The sequence below is a fragment of the Nannospalax galili genome, unplaced genomic scaffold (assembly GCF_000622305.1).
Source record: "Nannospalax galili isolate Female #2095 unplaced genomic scaffold, S.galili_v1.0 scaffold1609, whole genome shotgun sequence".
Classification (NCBI taxonomy): domain Eukaryota; kingdom Metazoa; phylum Chordata; class Mammalia; order Rodentia; family Spalacidae; genus Nannospalax; species Nannospalax galili.
This window is the reverse complement of record NW_008359102.1, coordinates 434,543-452,431: the sequence shown is the minus strand read 5'-3', so window position 1 is coordinate 452,431 and position 17,889 is coordinate 434,543. Positions and strand designations below refer to the sequence as shown.

The 17,889-nt window shown below is 36.1% G+C and overlaps 1 protein-coding gene across 3 annotated transcripts in view; it reads left to right on the top strand.

Annotated features, from left to right (window-relative positions):
• The window catches only part of Dcc (DCC netrin 1 receptor), a 791,710-nt gene that overhangs the window by 755,828 nt on the left and 17,993 nt on the right, over window positions 1-17,889 (top strand). For 2 of the 3 annotated variants that reach the window (XM_029558504.1, XM_008822828.3), the window contains exons 25-26: window positions 4,984-5,145; window positions 11,069-11,281. In XM_029558504.1, coding sequence (XP_029414364.1) covers window positions 4,984-5,145; window positions 11,069-11,281 — 375 coding nt within the window. The remainder of the gene's footprint in view (window positions 1-4,983; window positions 5,146-11,068; window positions 11,282-17,889) is intronic. The other variant, XM_029558503.1, reaches the window with a different exon arrangement.

Sequence of the window (17,889 nt, the reverse complement as noted above, 5' to 3'; positions counted from 1 at the left end):
AAAAAAAAGACACATCCAAACATGCATGCTTTGTGTCATAGCATATCTTTGTTACCATGAGCAGATGTATTTTATTATATCCATATAGTTGAATAACATGTAGCCATAAATGAACAAACAGCAGAGGAGGGAGTCTAAATGTGATCAAACTATATTGTATGAAATTCACAAAAATTCAATAAAAAATTATGGCTCCGAAATCTATTTTAAAAGTAGAAGTTTAGCCAGTCTAACCAGATGATTGTCTTTCACTAGTGTTAGCTGATTTCACAACTGCTTTCCCCTTCTACTTAAGAATAGAAATCCTGAGTTCTAAATTCCAATCAACGAAAATCAAAATTAATGTACAAGTATTTGGATTCACATTAATATCCTGACAGATGACCTAATTGTTCATTAAAAAAAAAAAAACTTGTGGAATTAAAAAAAATACTTATCTAGCAAAATAAAAACAGAACCCTTCACTTTAAATATCTTGGAAATTATACTGTGAGCTACTGTTTTAAAGACTGCTGTAAAAGTTTTAAAATGCTGCAGTGCCTTGTTCAAGGAGCTGTATAATTTGGTGAGGGAATTTCTACTTGAAAAAAATCTTTGTATATCAGTGTCAGCTATAAATCCAATTATCAGCAAGCTGTGGCAGAAGAGATTTCTTGTCATATTTGACCACAGAGCAGAGATTTATTGAAAATGCTTGATTATATTGCTCTTTGAGTTGCTTTATATCAACACAGCAGTGCAGTGAATGTTGTAAACTTGCTCTGTGTGTGTGTGTGTGTGTGTGTGTGTGTGTGTGTGTATGAACAAACACATAAATGCATGTGTTTCTGCCTCTGAAAACTGATTTCGAGCTCTGAAAATTGTTACCTAGTGAGAAAATACTAAAAGATGCTTCAGGCAAAATGTTTTATTCACCTTCAGGATGATATGCTTGTTTGGGAGTGAGGATTGAACTAAGGACTTCTGCCTGCTAGACAAGAACACTGCCACCAAGCTGCATATCCTCAGTTCTCTTTACAATTCTTTATTTTGAAACAAGGTCTTACTATGGCACCCTGGATGGCCTTGAACTCACTCACTAGTCCAGACAATGCTTGAATTTGCAAATCTTCTGCTTCAGGCCCCTGAGTAGCTTGGATTATAGACCTGGGCCTCCAGACCTGCATTAGGATGATTTTGGTACCAACTGTGTTATAAGTAAATATCACCTTATTGCCCCTTCAAGAATGAATCCTAGTGTCTGGAAGCAAGACTCAGCAGTTAAGTGTGCATTCAGCTCTTGCAAATGACCTGAGTTCAGTTCTCAGTACCAAGGTCAGGTGACTATAAGGTCAGGTTAGATGCTTCTGTTCTGTGGGGGCTCTTGTACTCATGTGTACACACACACACACACAATCACACACACATACACAATTTTTAAGCTAAGATAAATATCTTAAAATTGTATTAAAAAAGAAAAGGATGAATCATAAATGAAATACCTTAAACCAAAGCTGCAGTGATTGATGGTCCTATTCCACATGAGGAAATAGGACGATGAGCAATTTTGACAGGCAGAAACATAATAAATTTATTATTTTTAAAAGAACTTTCATTCCTTGAAAACCCTTTATACCTTGGTCGATAGCCTAAATGTGACACAACTGAAAAGTAAACTTTCTTCAGTAATGAAGGACTGCAAAAGAGAACATAAATTCAGCTCCTTGAGTCCAGTTCCATAACTAAAAGATTTATTTTTATGTACATTTTCTTTTCCATTTTTAAAAATATTTTATTTATTTTATTTTATGTGCAAGAGTGTATTGCCCATATGTGTCGTGTATGTAAGAGTATGCATGTTGTATAATGTCCATGGAGGTCAGAAGAAGGTGTTGGATCCCCTGGAGCTGGAGTTATGGACAGTTGTAAGCCGTCATGCAGGTGCTGGGAATTGAACCTGGGCTATTCTCAAGGGCAACCAGTGCTTTTAACTGCTGAGACATCTCTTTAGCCCCCCTCTTTTCTATTTTCACATTCAAATTTATTTGACTCCGTACCAGAAGATTCTTGTAAAATTTTTGTTGAAATACAGTGTTAAACATTGACTCATAGTATTATTTTTATGTTATAATAGTTTAATAATGTTGATTAAATTCCACAATTTGTGGAATTGGTTTTCTGCCTGCTGTCTGTATCTAAAAAGATGATCATTGCCATAGTAATTTATGGGTAAAAATTGTCAATACATGTAACATGTGTGTACCTATCAACCATACACTACTGATCAGTGCTCTTGTTTGATCAATAAAGCAAGGTTTAAAAATCGCTAAATTGACTGCTTCAGACACTAGAGTTTTTAATTGCACAGGAAATAGCCTCTATTCTATTTTACAGCTGTCATTCATAAAAGTGTTCATTCCATTTTCATTGCCAACATTATGGTTACTACAGAAGCTGTGCACTTCAGGTCACTAAATAATGCATGTAATATTTAGAGAATATGCTTTAAATAAGGGTTAAAATAACAGATATCTGAATGATACTCGATGAATTCCTTATTACTCACCAGAAAAATGAAATTTTTCTAGCACTGTACTGTGAGAGATGCAAAGACAATAAAATTATAACCTCCTTTTGCAAATAATGTATAATCAATACGGCTTCCACCTGTATTGATTCATATATATATATATATTTTTTAGTCTTTGTCTCATTATTATTGGGGGGGGCAGGATTTCCCTAGACCCAGGCTGCCTGGAAGTCACTATGTAGATCAGGCTGGCCTTGATCTCACAGAGATTCAATTATAACCTCCTTTTGCAAATAATGTATAATCAATACGGCTTCCACCTGTATTGATTCATATATATATATATATTTTTTAAAGTCTTTGTCATTATTATTGGGGGGGGCAGGATTTCCCTAGACCCAGGCTGCCTGGAAGTCACTATGTAGATCAGGCTGGCCTTGATCTCACAGAGATTCACCTGCCTCTTGTCTCCTGAGAGCTGGGATTAAAGGTGTGCGTGCGCCACCACGCCCAGCGTCTTTGTCACTTTGAAAGTTTGCCTTCTTCTGGAACTGTCTGGGTGTTTATTTTACCATCCATAATTTATTCTGCAGATAATATTTTATTGGGACATTTTGTCATTTATCATTCTCAAATTCTCTTTCAAGTCTTCTCTAAAATAATTTAGAACAACTATGCATCCCCTCACACATTTTAAATTTTCCATTTTAACTATTGTAGTACAAGTTAAATTTCTGCATAAAATTACCATAGTGACTTGATATGCAGCAGTATCTCTCTGTGTCCCTCTGGGAAACACAGGAAGAGACTCCTTTTCAATCACAGCTCACATCACTCAGCTTTCTCCTTGAACTAGTACCTACAGCTCTCTGTTCCCACAGAATCACATACAGTCATAATCAATTTTTATGACCGAGGCTCTTTTATTGATCATCCTCTTTGTGCAGCATAAAATTGTTATAAATTGAAATTTTATTTTATATTTCATTTCTCCTGACTCTAAGTTTTAACATTTTTTTTCTTTCTGGGTCAAGTCAACACTATAATTAGGGTTTCTGCACAGCTATACACAAAGTTAAACTTTATTGGGATTTCATAGTTTAATGACACAAATGAAACTTATTCAAATGCCATATATATATATATATATGCACACACCTATAATACTACACAAATTCTGTTCCAGCTTTTGCTGTGTATTGATCTGAACACAGCAGAATCTTGTCTGCATATGTATGAGTGAGTAATGAAGCCTATTATGTATAATGAGGTTTTAATTCCACCCACTCACCCAAAGTCATTTTTTAAATAATCTGTCTACTCACAACTACATGAGGTCTTCCTGCATTTAGGCTGAAAACAAGTTGTAGAAACTCCCTGACTTCGTGGAAAAGGTTATTATTTATACAAGTTTTTACTTTTGTACTTTCCAGAAAGTACATCAGTATGAAACTCTAACAGGACTAATAAGTGAATGTAAATAGACCTGAAAACTCTTGCTATTTAGTGCCACAATACGGTATTATCATTTGTGTCTAAAACTGTAAAGTTATTAACAAAATTAAGAATGTGGTTGTAAAAGCAAATCACTTCCTTTGTAAATGTACAAATATGGGCTGAAGTCAGAGGTGACATGAGAATAAAACTAAATAAAACTCATTTGTATAAAAACAGTAACTTATTTAAGAGGCAACATATTATCAAAACAAATTATTCAAATAGCTGGCTTAAATTTCATGTTTTTGTAGTAAAACCAGAGAATACTAATCATTTTACAAGGGGGTATCAAAGGATATCAAATTAAGGAATGTCAACTAAAATTGGAATAATTGATAATATAATGTAACTATTGAGTAATGAAATTGAGCACAACTAACTAAAACTGAATGACTGCATGTTTTTCTGGATTTCAACCAATACAATCATGATATTTTAGAATTTACAGACAGCATTCAAACAACTTTAAAAATATGTACATTCGCCTGCACTGCTTTTGGGGATTTAAAGGATTTTATTTGAAAATAAACCCTACGTATGGATACTGAAAAAATACTTTGCATTTATCTTTGCAGACTGCACCTCAACAGTAATACAGTCATTTCAGAGTTAATTGAAAATATTGAACACTTTTTAAGCCCACACCACACCACATATTCAGTTTGTAACAATCTAACACTATTCCATGTTTATCTTTGGAAGAAAGAATAAAACAAATAATAGATTTAAAAGCTGAAACATTAGGATGATCCTTAATTTTTTTTGCACCATGGAAAATTTCAGGGTAAGGAGTGAATTTTCTTTCCTACAACAAAAAGAAAGTTTACAGAAAGAAGTAAGAGAACTTCAATGATGCTAGGGAGAGTGAACACAAGCTTGAGGATTTGATATTTTGAAATTTTTTCCATTTTCTTTGATAGTATTTGCTAGATGGCTACATAAGACTTTTAAAAGTAATTAACATTTTTGTTTTGCAGCTGTCGTGAGCGCCATCCCTGTGCCAACCCTAGAAAGTGCCCAGTACCCAGGAATCCTCCCATCTCCGACGTGTGGATACCCCCACCCACAATTCACTCTCCGGCCTGTACCATTCCCAACACTGTCAGTGGACCGAGGTTTTGGAGCAGGAAGAAGTCAGTGTAATGCATTTTCCTTTATTTTTAATATAAAAAATGAATAACAATAAGATGTGTTACATGTATCATTCTGATCTTCTCTGGAAAAGTTGATATCCTGTGACCTTGGGACTAGAATGTTCTTAACCCAACAGCGTCATCCTTTGGATTCTAGCAATCTGCTATTAGAATGATTCCCTAGAACTCTTTCTGCATCAGACTCTACAGGCACATATGTGTGGTGGGCAATAATAGTCCACGCAGCTCCATAAAACAAGGATGTGGTAGGTACTGTAAAATAATGCCCTGTTAACCAGGAAGTTAATAACCAAATAATGTCTTCCAATGCATTTTGTCTAGTATCTGTTGGTTAAATTGAAATATTTCTCATTGTATCCCAATGAATAAATACTTGATGAACCTTTGGCAGTCTTCAATCGTTTAAGTACTACTTTTTCATCTTATTGCTATTGGAGGAAAAAAGGAGTTGTGGTGCTCATGCATCATTTATCAGAAAGAAGAATAAAGGAAACTCTGAAGATTTCATGTACACCCTGGTGATTTCTCCTGTGCCATTTGACTTTTTATTTCCCTTGGTGCACAGCATTTTTAAATCGATTTTATGGCTTTCATCTCTTAGTTAAGAACAGGTGACTCAGCAGCTCACACTAGAGAAGAGGGTTTCTAATAGATACGATCATACAGCAATAAAATATATTTGTGAGGTAAGCTATATTTTTCCCAACTCAATGGGGGCAGCACTCAGGAAATCATAAATCGTCCAAATGTAGCAAGGCTAGAATTAAAAGGCATCAGGAAGCTGCCAAGGGAGAATTAGATTCATTTCCCTTTTCTCACAGCACATCACATCTACAGAATAGAGTTGTGCACAAAAACTCCGGGGAAAAGAGCCTCAAAATCACAGGGAAGGGAGTTAAATGAGAAGCACATGGGAATTCTAACAATTAGAAAATTTTGAATTACAAAAGAACTACACACATGATTACAATCAAAAACTTCAGAGCCCACAAGTCCCTTCCCCACTTTTGAAGAGATCGCCACTTTCCATTTCTTGTTCCTTTCATTGGCTAATATTCTATCAATCTTTTGATTTTTTACCCGTATTCTCTGACTTCAAAGGGACGCTGAAGGAGAATCTGTTGAATTACATTTCTCTGGTCCCTCTGGCGTTACTAACACAAACTAAAGCCCAATACTTTTCCTATTTAATTAGGCATTATTTCTTTGTTATTCGCTACGTATTCATTTCTTGTCCTCTTTTTTAGGCATAGTCCACTTCTAAAAATGTATTCGTCTCATCTACTCTTTTCTTTTTTCCTTGAGTTAGTAAACCATGTGAAATTGTGTCTTGTTGAATCCTCGGGAAAATTATTCCAAAAGTTAAAGTTCAATGAAAAACTAATAGTTTGCTACAAGAAACTGGTATTGTGTACAATGAAAAGAAATTTATTCTCGTGTGCACTACTTGATGGTAGGGAAGTGTGCACATATGAGCTATATGTGAAACTCCTGCGGTTTCCATCAATTTCGCCATGAACCTAAACTACCACTGAGCACTGAGGTACATTAACAGTTAATTGGTACATTTAGTCTCTTCAGCAGATTTTTGTTTTGACACTGTCTTTAAAAGTATGGTTTAGTAAATGAAGGTAATTCTATATTATAAAAATATAACACAACTATCATATGAAGTTATATAAATAGAATATTCTTAACTAAATACTTCATAATATTTGAACTTCATCCAAAGTCACCAGGGAATGGAAAATCTATTCCTGGATAAGATTTTATACATTTTTTTTAATGTGTATGTTTATTCATCCAGCAAGTATTTTTGAACAAAATATGTGCAATGCAAAAAAAAATAGTATCTAATGTGTTTCAAGCAATTGCTTGGAACAGAGAAAGAATGAATAAGTACTCCCTTTTCTAGGAAATGAAATATTCTCTAAATCACTGTCAGTAGCAGTTAGCTTCCAACCATTTGGTATTGGTTTCTAAATGCCTTGGAGAACACTAAACATCCGTGTTCCCTCTCAAGCAGAAAACACTTCATGACTCCAGGTGGAGATGTCTTATTAGTCACCTTGAGAAACAGAGAAAGGCACACATAGAAAAAGAAAAAGTTGGTGCGGCTAAGTATGGAAACTCTTCTCCAAAGTTAACTGAAAAACGTAGAAAGAGATGAATTGATAAAGGCCGGCCCCAAAGGCCTGCTGCGTTCTGCAGTCATAAACAAAGTTGAACTATCTCCATCTGCTCAGAAAGGGGAGGAACAATGAAAACATTTGCATCACACACATTTGCTGACCCATCACTAGAGATCTAGATATTTGTAATGGACAAATATTCAAAATCTCCAAAATAGTTAGTTTTGGGCCTTCACTTCTGTTCATCATTACAACGCTGGTGCCTTCATTCCTCCTCCATGAGACAAGTCTATGGCAAACGAGTTGAAGAAGATTCCAGTTCCAACAATGCCATAGTAAAAAGGCTTGTCAAATTTATCCATGCTAATATTCTGATTCTGTTTTCCTGAAAATTTGAAATCACTTACCAAATGGAGCTCAGCCCAGAGAAGCTCAGAGGCATGATGGATTTCATACATTATTTTGGGGGTGGTGATTATTATTTTTAAATCCAGGCTATGAGATTATTGAGGAATATTTCATAATGTTGTTCTAAGATTAATGAGTCTTATGAGTTCCTAGAGGAGGTGTTTATGTCTCTGAGTCTTTGCTTAGCGCTATTGCTGGGCTATATTTCTATCAGTTATTGCAGTTTTCAGATAGAAGAAAAATACTCATTTCCATTTTTGCAACATTTTGCCAGTTATTCTGTACCAAGTATTTATGTATGTTGACATTAATTATTATAAACTGCCTTGAGGTTTGACTCTGCTATGTAATTGTATGCTATTTGTACAATGAATTCCAACTATTTCATCATTTGAAAATGAGTGCCTTGCCAACATTCATTTGATTCTCACTTTGTGCTCTGAAGCGCAGGGAAGCTGTACTTCCTGTGCAAAAGGAGATTTTCTTTGCTTTCAGAGCTCTTAGCCCAGCTAAATGTCATGTCACTGAGCCAATTTGTTTCATAGGTGTCCTGGAGCTAGTGCCTGAACTGGCGACACAGGCTCATCTAAGATGAGAGCATTGCTCAGTTGGAGTGCTTGCGCTTCTGTTTGCTTAAGGATTTTTGCTCCCTTAAATGTCAGCCAACTCTGATAGCATTTATTTTGCTCCACTTAAAATATAAAAATTATGAATTATCTGTGGAAACCCTCTTCTACTGTATTCATTTTGAACAAAACAAAACTTGTTCCTTATTGCAATCCATTAATTCCCAAGCACAGTCCTTCCTGCTCCCAGCTGGGGCTTCAGTGTACGGTTGTTTGTGGTACTAAGGACGGGTTAGACAAAGGATATGGTCCATGTTCTTAGGGTTGCATTGAGGTGGTCCCAGTAAGAATCAGGATGTCTGGTTGGAATTCTGGGCCACAGGACGGAGAATAAAGAGAACTTTTATCTTTAGAAATGTAGATGAAGAGAAATGCCATGAAAGAGAATGTTATTAGGAGTGGCCTCAGCACTTCCTGCAAACGCATCAGAATACACATGTTCATGCAATACATGTTCATGTAATACATATGTTCATGTGACATATCAAGTGTTTTAGCAAAATAAGAGGGCAAATTTCAAATAAGTAAAGAAACATGCATGTAAATTTTATTAAACGCAAGACCAAAAATAGTATTTTTATTATAAACTGCTTTTATTTACAAAATACAGAGAAAGGGAAATCATGAAGGCAGGAATAAGAAAAGAAGGGAAAATTGCAAATGTACTATTTTTCCTTCTATGTTAAGATAGTTTTAAAGATATGATATAGATTATTGCAATCCATCATCAAAGAGGAAATTACCTACAGCAAATTTTTAAGAAAAATTGTGAAACTTCTTTTCTTGAACAGATATGGTTAGTACAATGCTATGACCCCATTAACAAGAACCAGCCCATTGGAAACAAGAGTGATCAAAGAAAAGCAGCCTCAGGAACCTTGTTTGTGAGACTCACAGTTTGCGGAAGAACAGAAAGACTCTTACTCAAATGGAAACTGAAGTTCCTAAGACTTTCTCCCCATGAGATTATAAATTGCTTGTGATGAGTAGTTTTCTCCATCCTGATTATCACCTCTAGAGACATTTCTGAAAAAGCCCATAGTATTCTAAGCTTTCCCTGCAATCTAACACATCATAAATACCCTTCAGACCTGTGACTTGAAGGAAGTGCAAACAAGGAGAGGTGTCATAATAAGTCTTCCAGGGACGGGGCCTGAGTGCAGACCTCAGTAGAAAGGTGCCCAAATTGGGAAGTAGGTTTTTGTTTAAAAATTGCCCTTTTATCATTTTCTTCTTTAGATTAAATAATGAATCCAAAATAAAACCTACGTGATTTTCTTTGTAAATCTAGACACTCAACCATCCCACTAGAGAATCTGACAGAGTAGACACGCAAATTGTTTCTCTCCCCTTTGTCTACCTACATGGAGGAATCTTGCCAGCTGACTGCCTTACTTCCATTTTCCCCTTTGGAGGTTCTGAAGAAGTCTCTGTCTGATTTTCGGCTCAGATTTATACATTCCTAATCATTCCCTCAGCCAACTGCCTGTCTTTCCACCTCCATCTTTGAAGGATGAGGCCTGGAGGCTGCTCTCTGACTCAGTGGACACCTGACCCCCTAAAAGAATAAGTAAAAATAACTTTAGAAGATGCTTCATTTCTGCCCATCTTTTATTTGAAATCTTGATCTTCGGTCTTTCATCTCTACCCCCTTTGGCATTATCATATTTCCTTTCTGTCTCCTTTGCCCTTTGCTGACCCTATTGAGCCTTTCAGAGTTGTCTCAAAATTAGCTCCCAAACTTATTATCTGGAAACAAGTCCTGGTTAAAAAATTATCTTTCCAAAGTGAGATATTATTTTCTGTTACTGTAGTATTTCCATTTGACCAATACAGTTTTCCTAAGAAATATAACCAGGAATACGCACAGAGAGCAATCCTTACATGTATCAGGTGACTTTCCTTTGCAGTTTAACTTTGTCCTGTTGGCTTTGAATATGAATGAACATTTCACGTTGAGTTATCCTGTCCTGAGCAGGAGAAAATGCCTTTAAAATATTTCAGTCTTTCTCCACTGTGTTCTTTAGGGAAAAAGTGCATTTCCATATACAAAGCTGTCCAAATGCCCACAGGCTGTCACAAATGACTATGTGAAGCCTCTTCAACTGTAGTAATCTGCCTGAAAATTACAAGGTTTGGTACCAAAGAAGAAAAATCATAATTCTGCATTCAAGGCAACTTGCTCCAGTGGAGTCATGTCTCATACAACTTTTAGCTCAATGTGCTTCTATTTTGTGATGTGAGATAATGATAGTGGTTATTATTTGTATCATTTTATTAGCAATGTCTCTGAGCACCTTGTAACTCTGATTTGTTTGACAGTTGACATGGCATGTTTAAATCACAGGAAAATTGGCATATTGGCTGGTAGATAATAATGCAGCTGTAACCGGGTTTGGTACATTGAATTTCACTGACATTGCTACTTATGAAAGGAGAAATAACTCTTTTTTCTCGCTTCATCACTTATGATTACAGGGCCCAGACATTTCAGGCAATATATAGTCAGTGCTGAATATATTTTAGTACTGTTCTTAAAAGATACATCCCTGTTCTGCTGGACCTATTTCTATTGTTGAAAAAGGACTAATTGTGTTCCATAAACACATGAGGGTTGAAGAATAAGAATGGCCATAATTTGGAAAAGAGATTGGCCAGACCTATTTCAATGAACAGATTCGGGAAACTAGGGGAAATAAACTTTGTCTGGAATAACACCTGGATTTCCTGTCTCTGTCACAGCTGTGAGTGAAGGACCAGCAAGCCAACAACCACCCATGCTGCCCCCATCCCAGCCTGAGCATCCCAGCAACGAGGAAGCACCCAGCAGAACCATCCCCACAGCCTGTGTCCGACCTACTCATCCACTCCGCAGCTTTGCTAACCCTTTGCTACCTCCACCAATGAGTGCAATAGAACCGAAAGTTCCTTACACGCCGCTTCTGTCTCAATCAGGTAAAGTACTCATTGGCTCACATGTCAGATTACTGTTATCACTGATGGTATATCTAAGTGCAAGGGGGAACTTGAGAAGGCCGAGATGGAATGTATGATTTCAGTTTTGATTTCCTGTCTTTGTGTTTATGTTTGTGACTGATGCTTATAATGCAGCTCGTAATTACCTGCTTTATAAGCAAATAGCTAGTTGGAGGGACTTCCGTTGATCTAAAAAGGTTGTTCCTGGATCCTCAATGACAATTCATGGCTTTTAATATGTGTTAGACATAAGCTCACTGGTGAGTACTAGAGAAAACCCGATTCCCTTCTTCTTCACTGTGTTGTCTGGGTTTGAAGATTTCAAACTAGACTCCAAGGCTAAATTCAATGTACAAACATATGCAAACCCATTTCTTAAAGAAATGCTTTCAATTTCACCATTTGCCAACTCCCAGTAGTTCTTACTTATTTCAATGTCTAGTACCACAAAGGAGTGTCAGAACGAGACCCTGGAATCCCATGCAATGCTGCATCTGTTACCTCTGCTGGTGGTATCCAGCAGCTCAACCAGTGCCCCATTTTCTTTTTGTTAGGGAATGGTGAAAGTGGTAAAGAAAAACACAGGAGAGAGACAAAGCGGGGAGGGAGGAGGAAGAGGAGAAGGAAACAGTGTATGAGCAATAGAAGCAATAGGTTAATAAAAAGATAAGTATATTCATAAGATCAGAAAACATATGATAATTAAAATTACTTGGAACATTAGAATAATTCTAAACAGTTTTAGCATATGAGACATCAGATGATAAAGTTCAATGATTCTAAATGACTAGGTAGCTGGACTGAGCCAATCTATATTACAGAAATATATTTGAATAATTTTCTATTAATCAAGCCCAACATTATAGCAACTTTGCCAATTCCTTAGTACACAAGTTTCATGATTACTAAAAAAATTAACAATTGTGATCACCTATTAACTATGATGACTAAATATATTTATATTTTATTAAGACTATAGCTTCCTGTTAGCATTTCATTAATTGATTTATGTAGAACTTCTTAGATGTTCTCACCATTTTTTTGGTATGTGGAATAGATGCTCAACTACTAGTCCTGGAAAGCTAAAATGGAAACCAAACACCAATAGGATTCCTTCACCTGGGATGAACACTGCATAGAGTGTGTCTCCCCTAAAACAAACTCAGAGTATATCACGTCTTCATCCAACAGGAGACAGGCCTTCTCACCCCGATGAAATCAGATGCATATTACCTGAGCCCTGACTCCCACACATCACATATGCACACTTGGCACACACACACATTATGGGGAGAATATGTTTCTTTGTATTACCAAATAACTTTGAGGTCCTTGAAAATTGAGGCAAATTGAAGCAAGATAATTAGTGTAATGATGTTCCTCTGTTATGAGTATGCTTCATGGTAATTTCTGTATGTCCTGATTTCCATCTACAATACCAACCAAAAGAAAAGACCTTGAAGAAGATTGGTTAGTATTCATGACCGAAGATATTTCCATTGTTTGTGACTGCAGACGATACTGAGATTTCATAAGGCTTTAATGAACACACAGAAGACCCATGCTTTTAAAGGCTTGCAGTAGCTCATTAGAGCCTCAAAACAAATTTGTGAAGTTGCTGCTTTTCTTGACTCATTTTGTGGATAGGAAAGTAACACACAGATAATTTATTTAAGTCTACAAATCTGGTAGATACTGCATCTTGACCTATACATTTTGACATCAGAAAGCATTAATTCACAAATTTTAGGGACTCGTTTATGCTCCTAAATTTATATCTAACTTACATACTTAATGACAAAAATAGAAGCAAGAAGCATTGCACCAAATATCCAAAAATTTATGAGAAAAAAATTAAGCATCTGCATTGACTGAGTTGAATATTATATCTCCAATGCCTTCTTTATTTACATTTCAATAAGGAAAACTAAGTGGTTTAATAGTCTACAGCAAAGATGATCAGTTATATAACATCAAAAAACTTAAAAAATTTTGCTAATCTAACACACTTGTGTTAATTTTGTATGTCATTCTATCACGAAAAATACCTGAGATAGTCAACTTACAAAGAGTAAAGGTTTAGGGGCTGGAAAGATGGCTCAGAGGTTAAGAGCACTGACTGCTCTTGCAGAGGCCCTGGGTTCAATTCCCAGCACCCACATGGTGGCCAAAAACAGTCCTTAACTCCAGTTCCAGGGGAATCCGAAGCTCTCTTCTGACCTCCACAGCATTGCACAACACAGGTACACTCACATACATGCAGGCAATACACTCATACACATAAAATAAAAATAATAAATATTTTTCTTTTAAAAAAAAGAGTAAAGGTTTATTTGGGCTTCGATTTTGGTGGCTTTATTCCATGACCGATTGAGCCTGTGGTAAGGCAGCACATTATGTAGGATTGCGCAGCAGAAAAAAATCACTCATCTCATCATTAAGAAGCAAAAATAAAGGGGAAGAAGGGACTGGGTCCTCTAGTTCCCATTGAAGGTATGCCCACAAGAACCTAAAGGCCTCCCACTAGGCTCTACCTCTTTGAGATCCCACCACCTCCAAAGTGCACAATTCTATGCATCAAGACTTTGGCCCAGGAACCTTTGGGGCATTGAAATTCAAACTATAACAGAAGAAAAGGTTCAATTTAAATAATTATGTTTCATGGAGTAAATAGGCAAAATATATTTTTCTGAATGCTATTTTAAATGACAAATTCTGTAGAGAAATAAAGCTAGATGGAGGGCACAGTGTTCTGAAATCAACCTACTCTCTGAAACTTTATGACAATGAAATGCTCAAAAAGAACGTTAATTTTATGTGGGACAGGTACAACAGGTGGAACAGAGTGCTGGCATTTTTATTAGATATTATTTTCTTCTAGTTTTAATAATACCAAAGCTACCTCAAACAAAATTTGATGCATTGCAGCCTAAGTGACTGGATTATGTCCTTAGGAATGGAAGCAGCGTTTTCTACTGTCTCATTCCATCAAATACTAAACATATCTAAAGAACTGCTCTCTGATCTAATGCCATGCAAGCAAAATCTCATTTTCCTTTATTCCCACTGTATACTTATGAGCGTTCTTTTGTTTGACTATTGTTCCTGTTTTTCTTTGAACTCTTTTTCAAAAGTCATCTCTTCTCCATATTTTCTGTTCCCCGTCTTGAGTTCTTGGTTTGATTTGATTTGATTCATAATTTGCCTTTAAATGCTACCCTGCCCCCACTCCCCACGAGGCATACTCTACCATCAGTTCGGAATTATTAAATGCCTTTCTCTTTTATGTTTCTCCTTTATTGTCTGCCTGTGATTCCTGTTCATTTCATAATGCCTTACCTCATGATTTTCAAATAAGTCTCCCTACATTGCTCCTGACACATGGTAAATAGTATGCTTTTTAAAAAGGCTGATGTTGACTTATTCTAATAGAAAAGGAAAATTAGCAGACTGACAAATGTATTAGTAGTGACATTAACTACATACTTCTTAGCCTAAAAGATGAAATACTTAGAGCTTTCAACAAATTTAATTCCAAGAAAATCATTACTTTAGTCAAACTGATGGATGAAGTAAAGTCATTCTCTTGTCAGCTTAGAAAAGAAAATACCTCAAATAATTTTGCTCTGGGTTTCACAATAAAGGACTGTGTAATTAGTAATGAATTTGTCTTTACTTACTGCTAGTAATTGCTTTAGAATATGGTAATGGGAGGCACTGCTCTAATGTTTACAGATGATGCTGAATGAATATTTCCTCAGCTTTGAAATTTTTGAGATTAGCATCAACGAAGAAGTCCTTTCCTCTCTCAGATTCCGGCATGTGGTTTTTCTTGAACAGTGTTAAGGGTCCTTGCCTCAATTTGCCTCCCACTGAGATAAGCAGAGCTGTGTTTGCAACAACTTTATATATGAGGGATAGGGCAATACATATTATGCAGTAACGATCTCCCTGGGTTCCTAGAGCATTTTGCAGTATTGCCTTAGTAGGTGGTAATTAGAAAGTCATTCTGTTGTCATAACGACTGAAATTTTGCCTACCTGCAAGCAGAGATTCATTTCTTCATTTTTTCTTTCCTTCCACCCACTGAGTTGGAGAATTAGCTTAGTAGACTCTACAGTATTTATGGTGTTTCTTACAATTTCATCTTTATCCAGTGATAAAGTGATTCTGTGTCTTAGTGCTTTGTTCAAGGAGTTAAATAACTGAATGGTCTTTATAAATTTCTTAGAACAGCCACTGTTCTTTGTAAATCACAGACGTGGCCATAAAAGTGATTTGACTAGACCCTTTGATGGAGTGCTGGGCTCATTGCATTATAGATCTGACATAAATTAAGCAAAGGTGTCTCTTAAAATTCTAATCTCCTTAACCATACCCATGTATTTTTTTTATTTCAGACAATACAATTACCATCTCTAGGCATTGGAGATGTGAGTGCATGTGTGCGTGCGTGCGTGCGTGTGTGTGTGTGTGTGTGTGTGTGTGTGTGTGTGTGTGTGTGGTTTCCCTACTGCAGTTCCTTTTAGCTGTGAAATTACCAGCTGCACCTTAAACAAACTTAGATTTAGGAGCACATTTGTCTTGAGCTATAATTCTACAGGGAAAGAAAACGTGACCTCTTAAACAGTGACTTTTACATTGTAGCTCTCTTTTATGTCATGAGGCTCCTAAAGCTCTTGCATCTTTGTGATACTAAGTAAGTGCTATAATTTCTACACCTATATATCTATACTAATAAAAGCACAATGTATTATGATCTTTTTGATCTTTGAGTGGTCAATATGTCAATGGACATGACAAAACTAAATCCCACTTCATTGCACAACAAAATTGAGTTTGATGCCCCCCTCCCCCCTGCAAATTGTGGCATGTGCTCTAATTCATCTACGGATTGAGAAGAAAGTGTTGGTGTAGGTGGATGACAGTGGACAGAAAAGGCTGTGATTTATATATTATGGCTACTTGAGGAATCATATGTTCCTGTTGTGACCCAATCTCTTTGTCAAGACATATTTTGGTAAACACGCTATGAGATGAGGCTGCTAATAAAATATCATTATACTATTGCAATTGTTTTCTAAACTCACTTAGACAAACATGGAAGTATTCATCAAAGAGTGTTCCATTCCGTTAGAATCATCCATACACAGAGGTTATGGGAGATCAGATTTCCTTTAGCTGGTATCATAAGAATCATTTTTAGGGTCAGTCAGAGCAAATAAATCATTGACACAGCTAAATAGGGGAGATGTGTGATTTGGTGTTATTGAAGCTATCACCTCCAATCAATTCTAGGGTGGAAAATTATACTCCATCCTTTTACATGAACTGCATTTCATGTTGAATCCCATCTGTATCTTTAACAAGCATCTTGAAATTTTCCTGTCCTCACTTGGTAACAGATTTTGTTTAACAGATGAAATTTGATCTTATATAATCAAGTCATCTTAGATTACACTTTGGTAAAATGTAGTAAGACAACTCTGCTTAGACATAACTAATATTTGACACCCTGTAAACTACCTGGTGTTTATTATGGGAAATATGAACTTCCTCTAATATGGAATTCTAACATATCAATAAAAAGGAGATCTGTTAACTATCTCAAAGAAATAAAATAAATTGCATAGATTTAATGAGCAATCAAAGATGACTAGATATATTGATAGCAAAACTGAGGCTTGAGAAGGATAAGCATGTTTCCTGTGGTCAGCTGTGGAGCATGGATCCAGACTCTGGAGTTTCAGAGGAGTATAAGACTGAAGAGAAACACAGGGCTATATTTTGCTTTTTTAGTAACATTCAGAGATCTCTTTACATTGAATATTTACAAGGGATTTTCTAGGTTGATCCTAAATATTAAACATTTCTAAGAAAAAGTTTAGCAGATTGGATAAGTCATTTAGGTTAGTTTCTGAGTAACTTTTTATTTATTTTTTATGTGGTTGTATGCATGGTGTTGGGGGTGAGCAGTGCCACAATACAAGTATGGAAGTCAGCAAACAACTTTAAAGAGTTGATTCTCTCCTTCCACTTTTCAGTGTACTGTATTAAACATCTTGTGAGTCTCTGAACATTGACATTCAACTTGGGCATCCAGGAGAGTTGATGGTTTTATTACCAGAATCACTTTATCCACCAGAATGCCAAGGCTCTAGGAGGAAAATTCCATTATCTTTTGTAGCAAAAGGGATTCTAACAATTTTTGGTGAATAACAATGATAAATAAACCAACTTTTTTCAGATGAGAGGCTTTATTACAAACACGGGCTTGTAGAAATAATGGGATTGGGATGATTGCTCTTTTTAAAATTGGCTTCTTAAATGTCTTTCTTTCATACCCCTGACTCTTTTACTAGGTAAGTTATATGTGCTGTTCTATTTTTCTGATCACTGGAGTCATAATTTTCTTACAGAGCATGGATTTTCAAGCCACAATTATGTGCTAACCTAGTATGCTTTTAAAATCAAAGATTGCTATTTTAACCTTTAGTTCCAGTCATTGTTGCATTTTGAAATTATAGTTGTTTGTTGGTTTTTCTCTTCCACTATGCTCTAGAGCATGCCTCAGTCACAGAAACAGG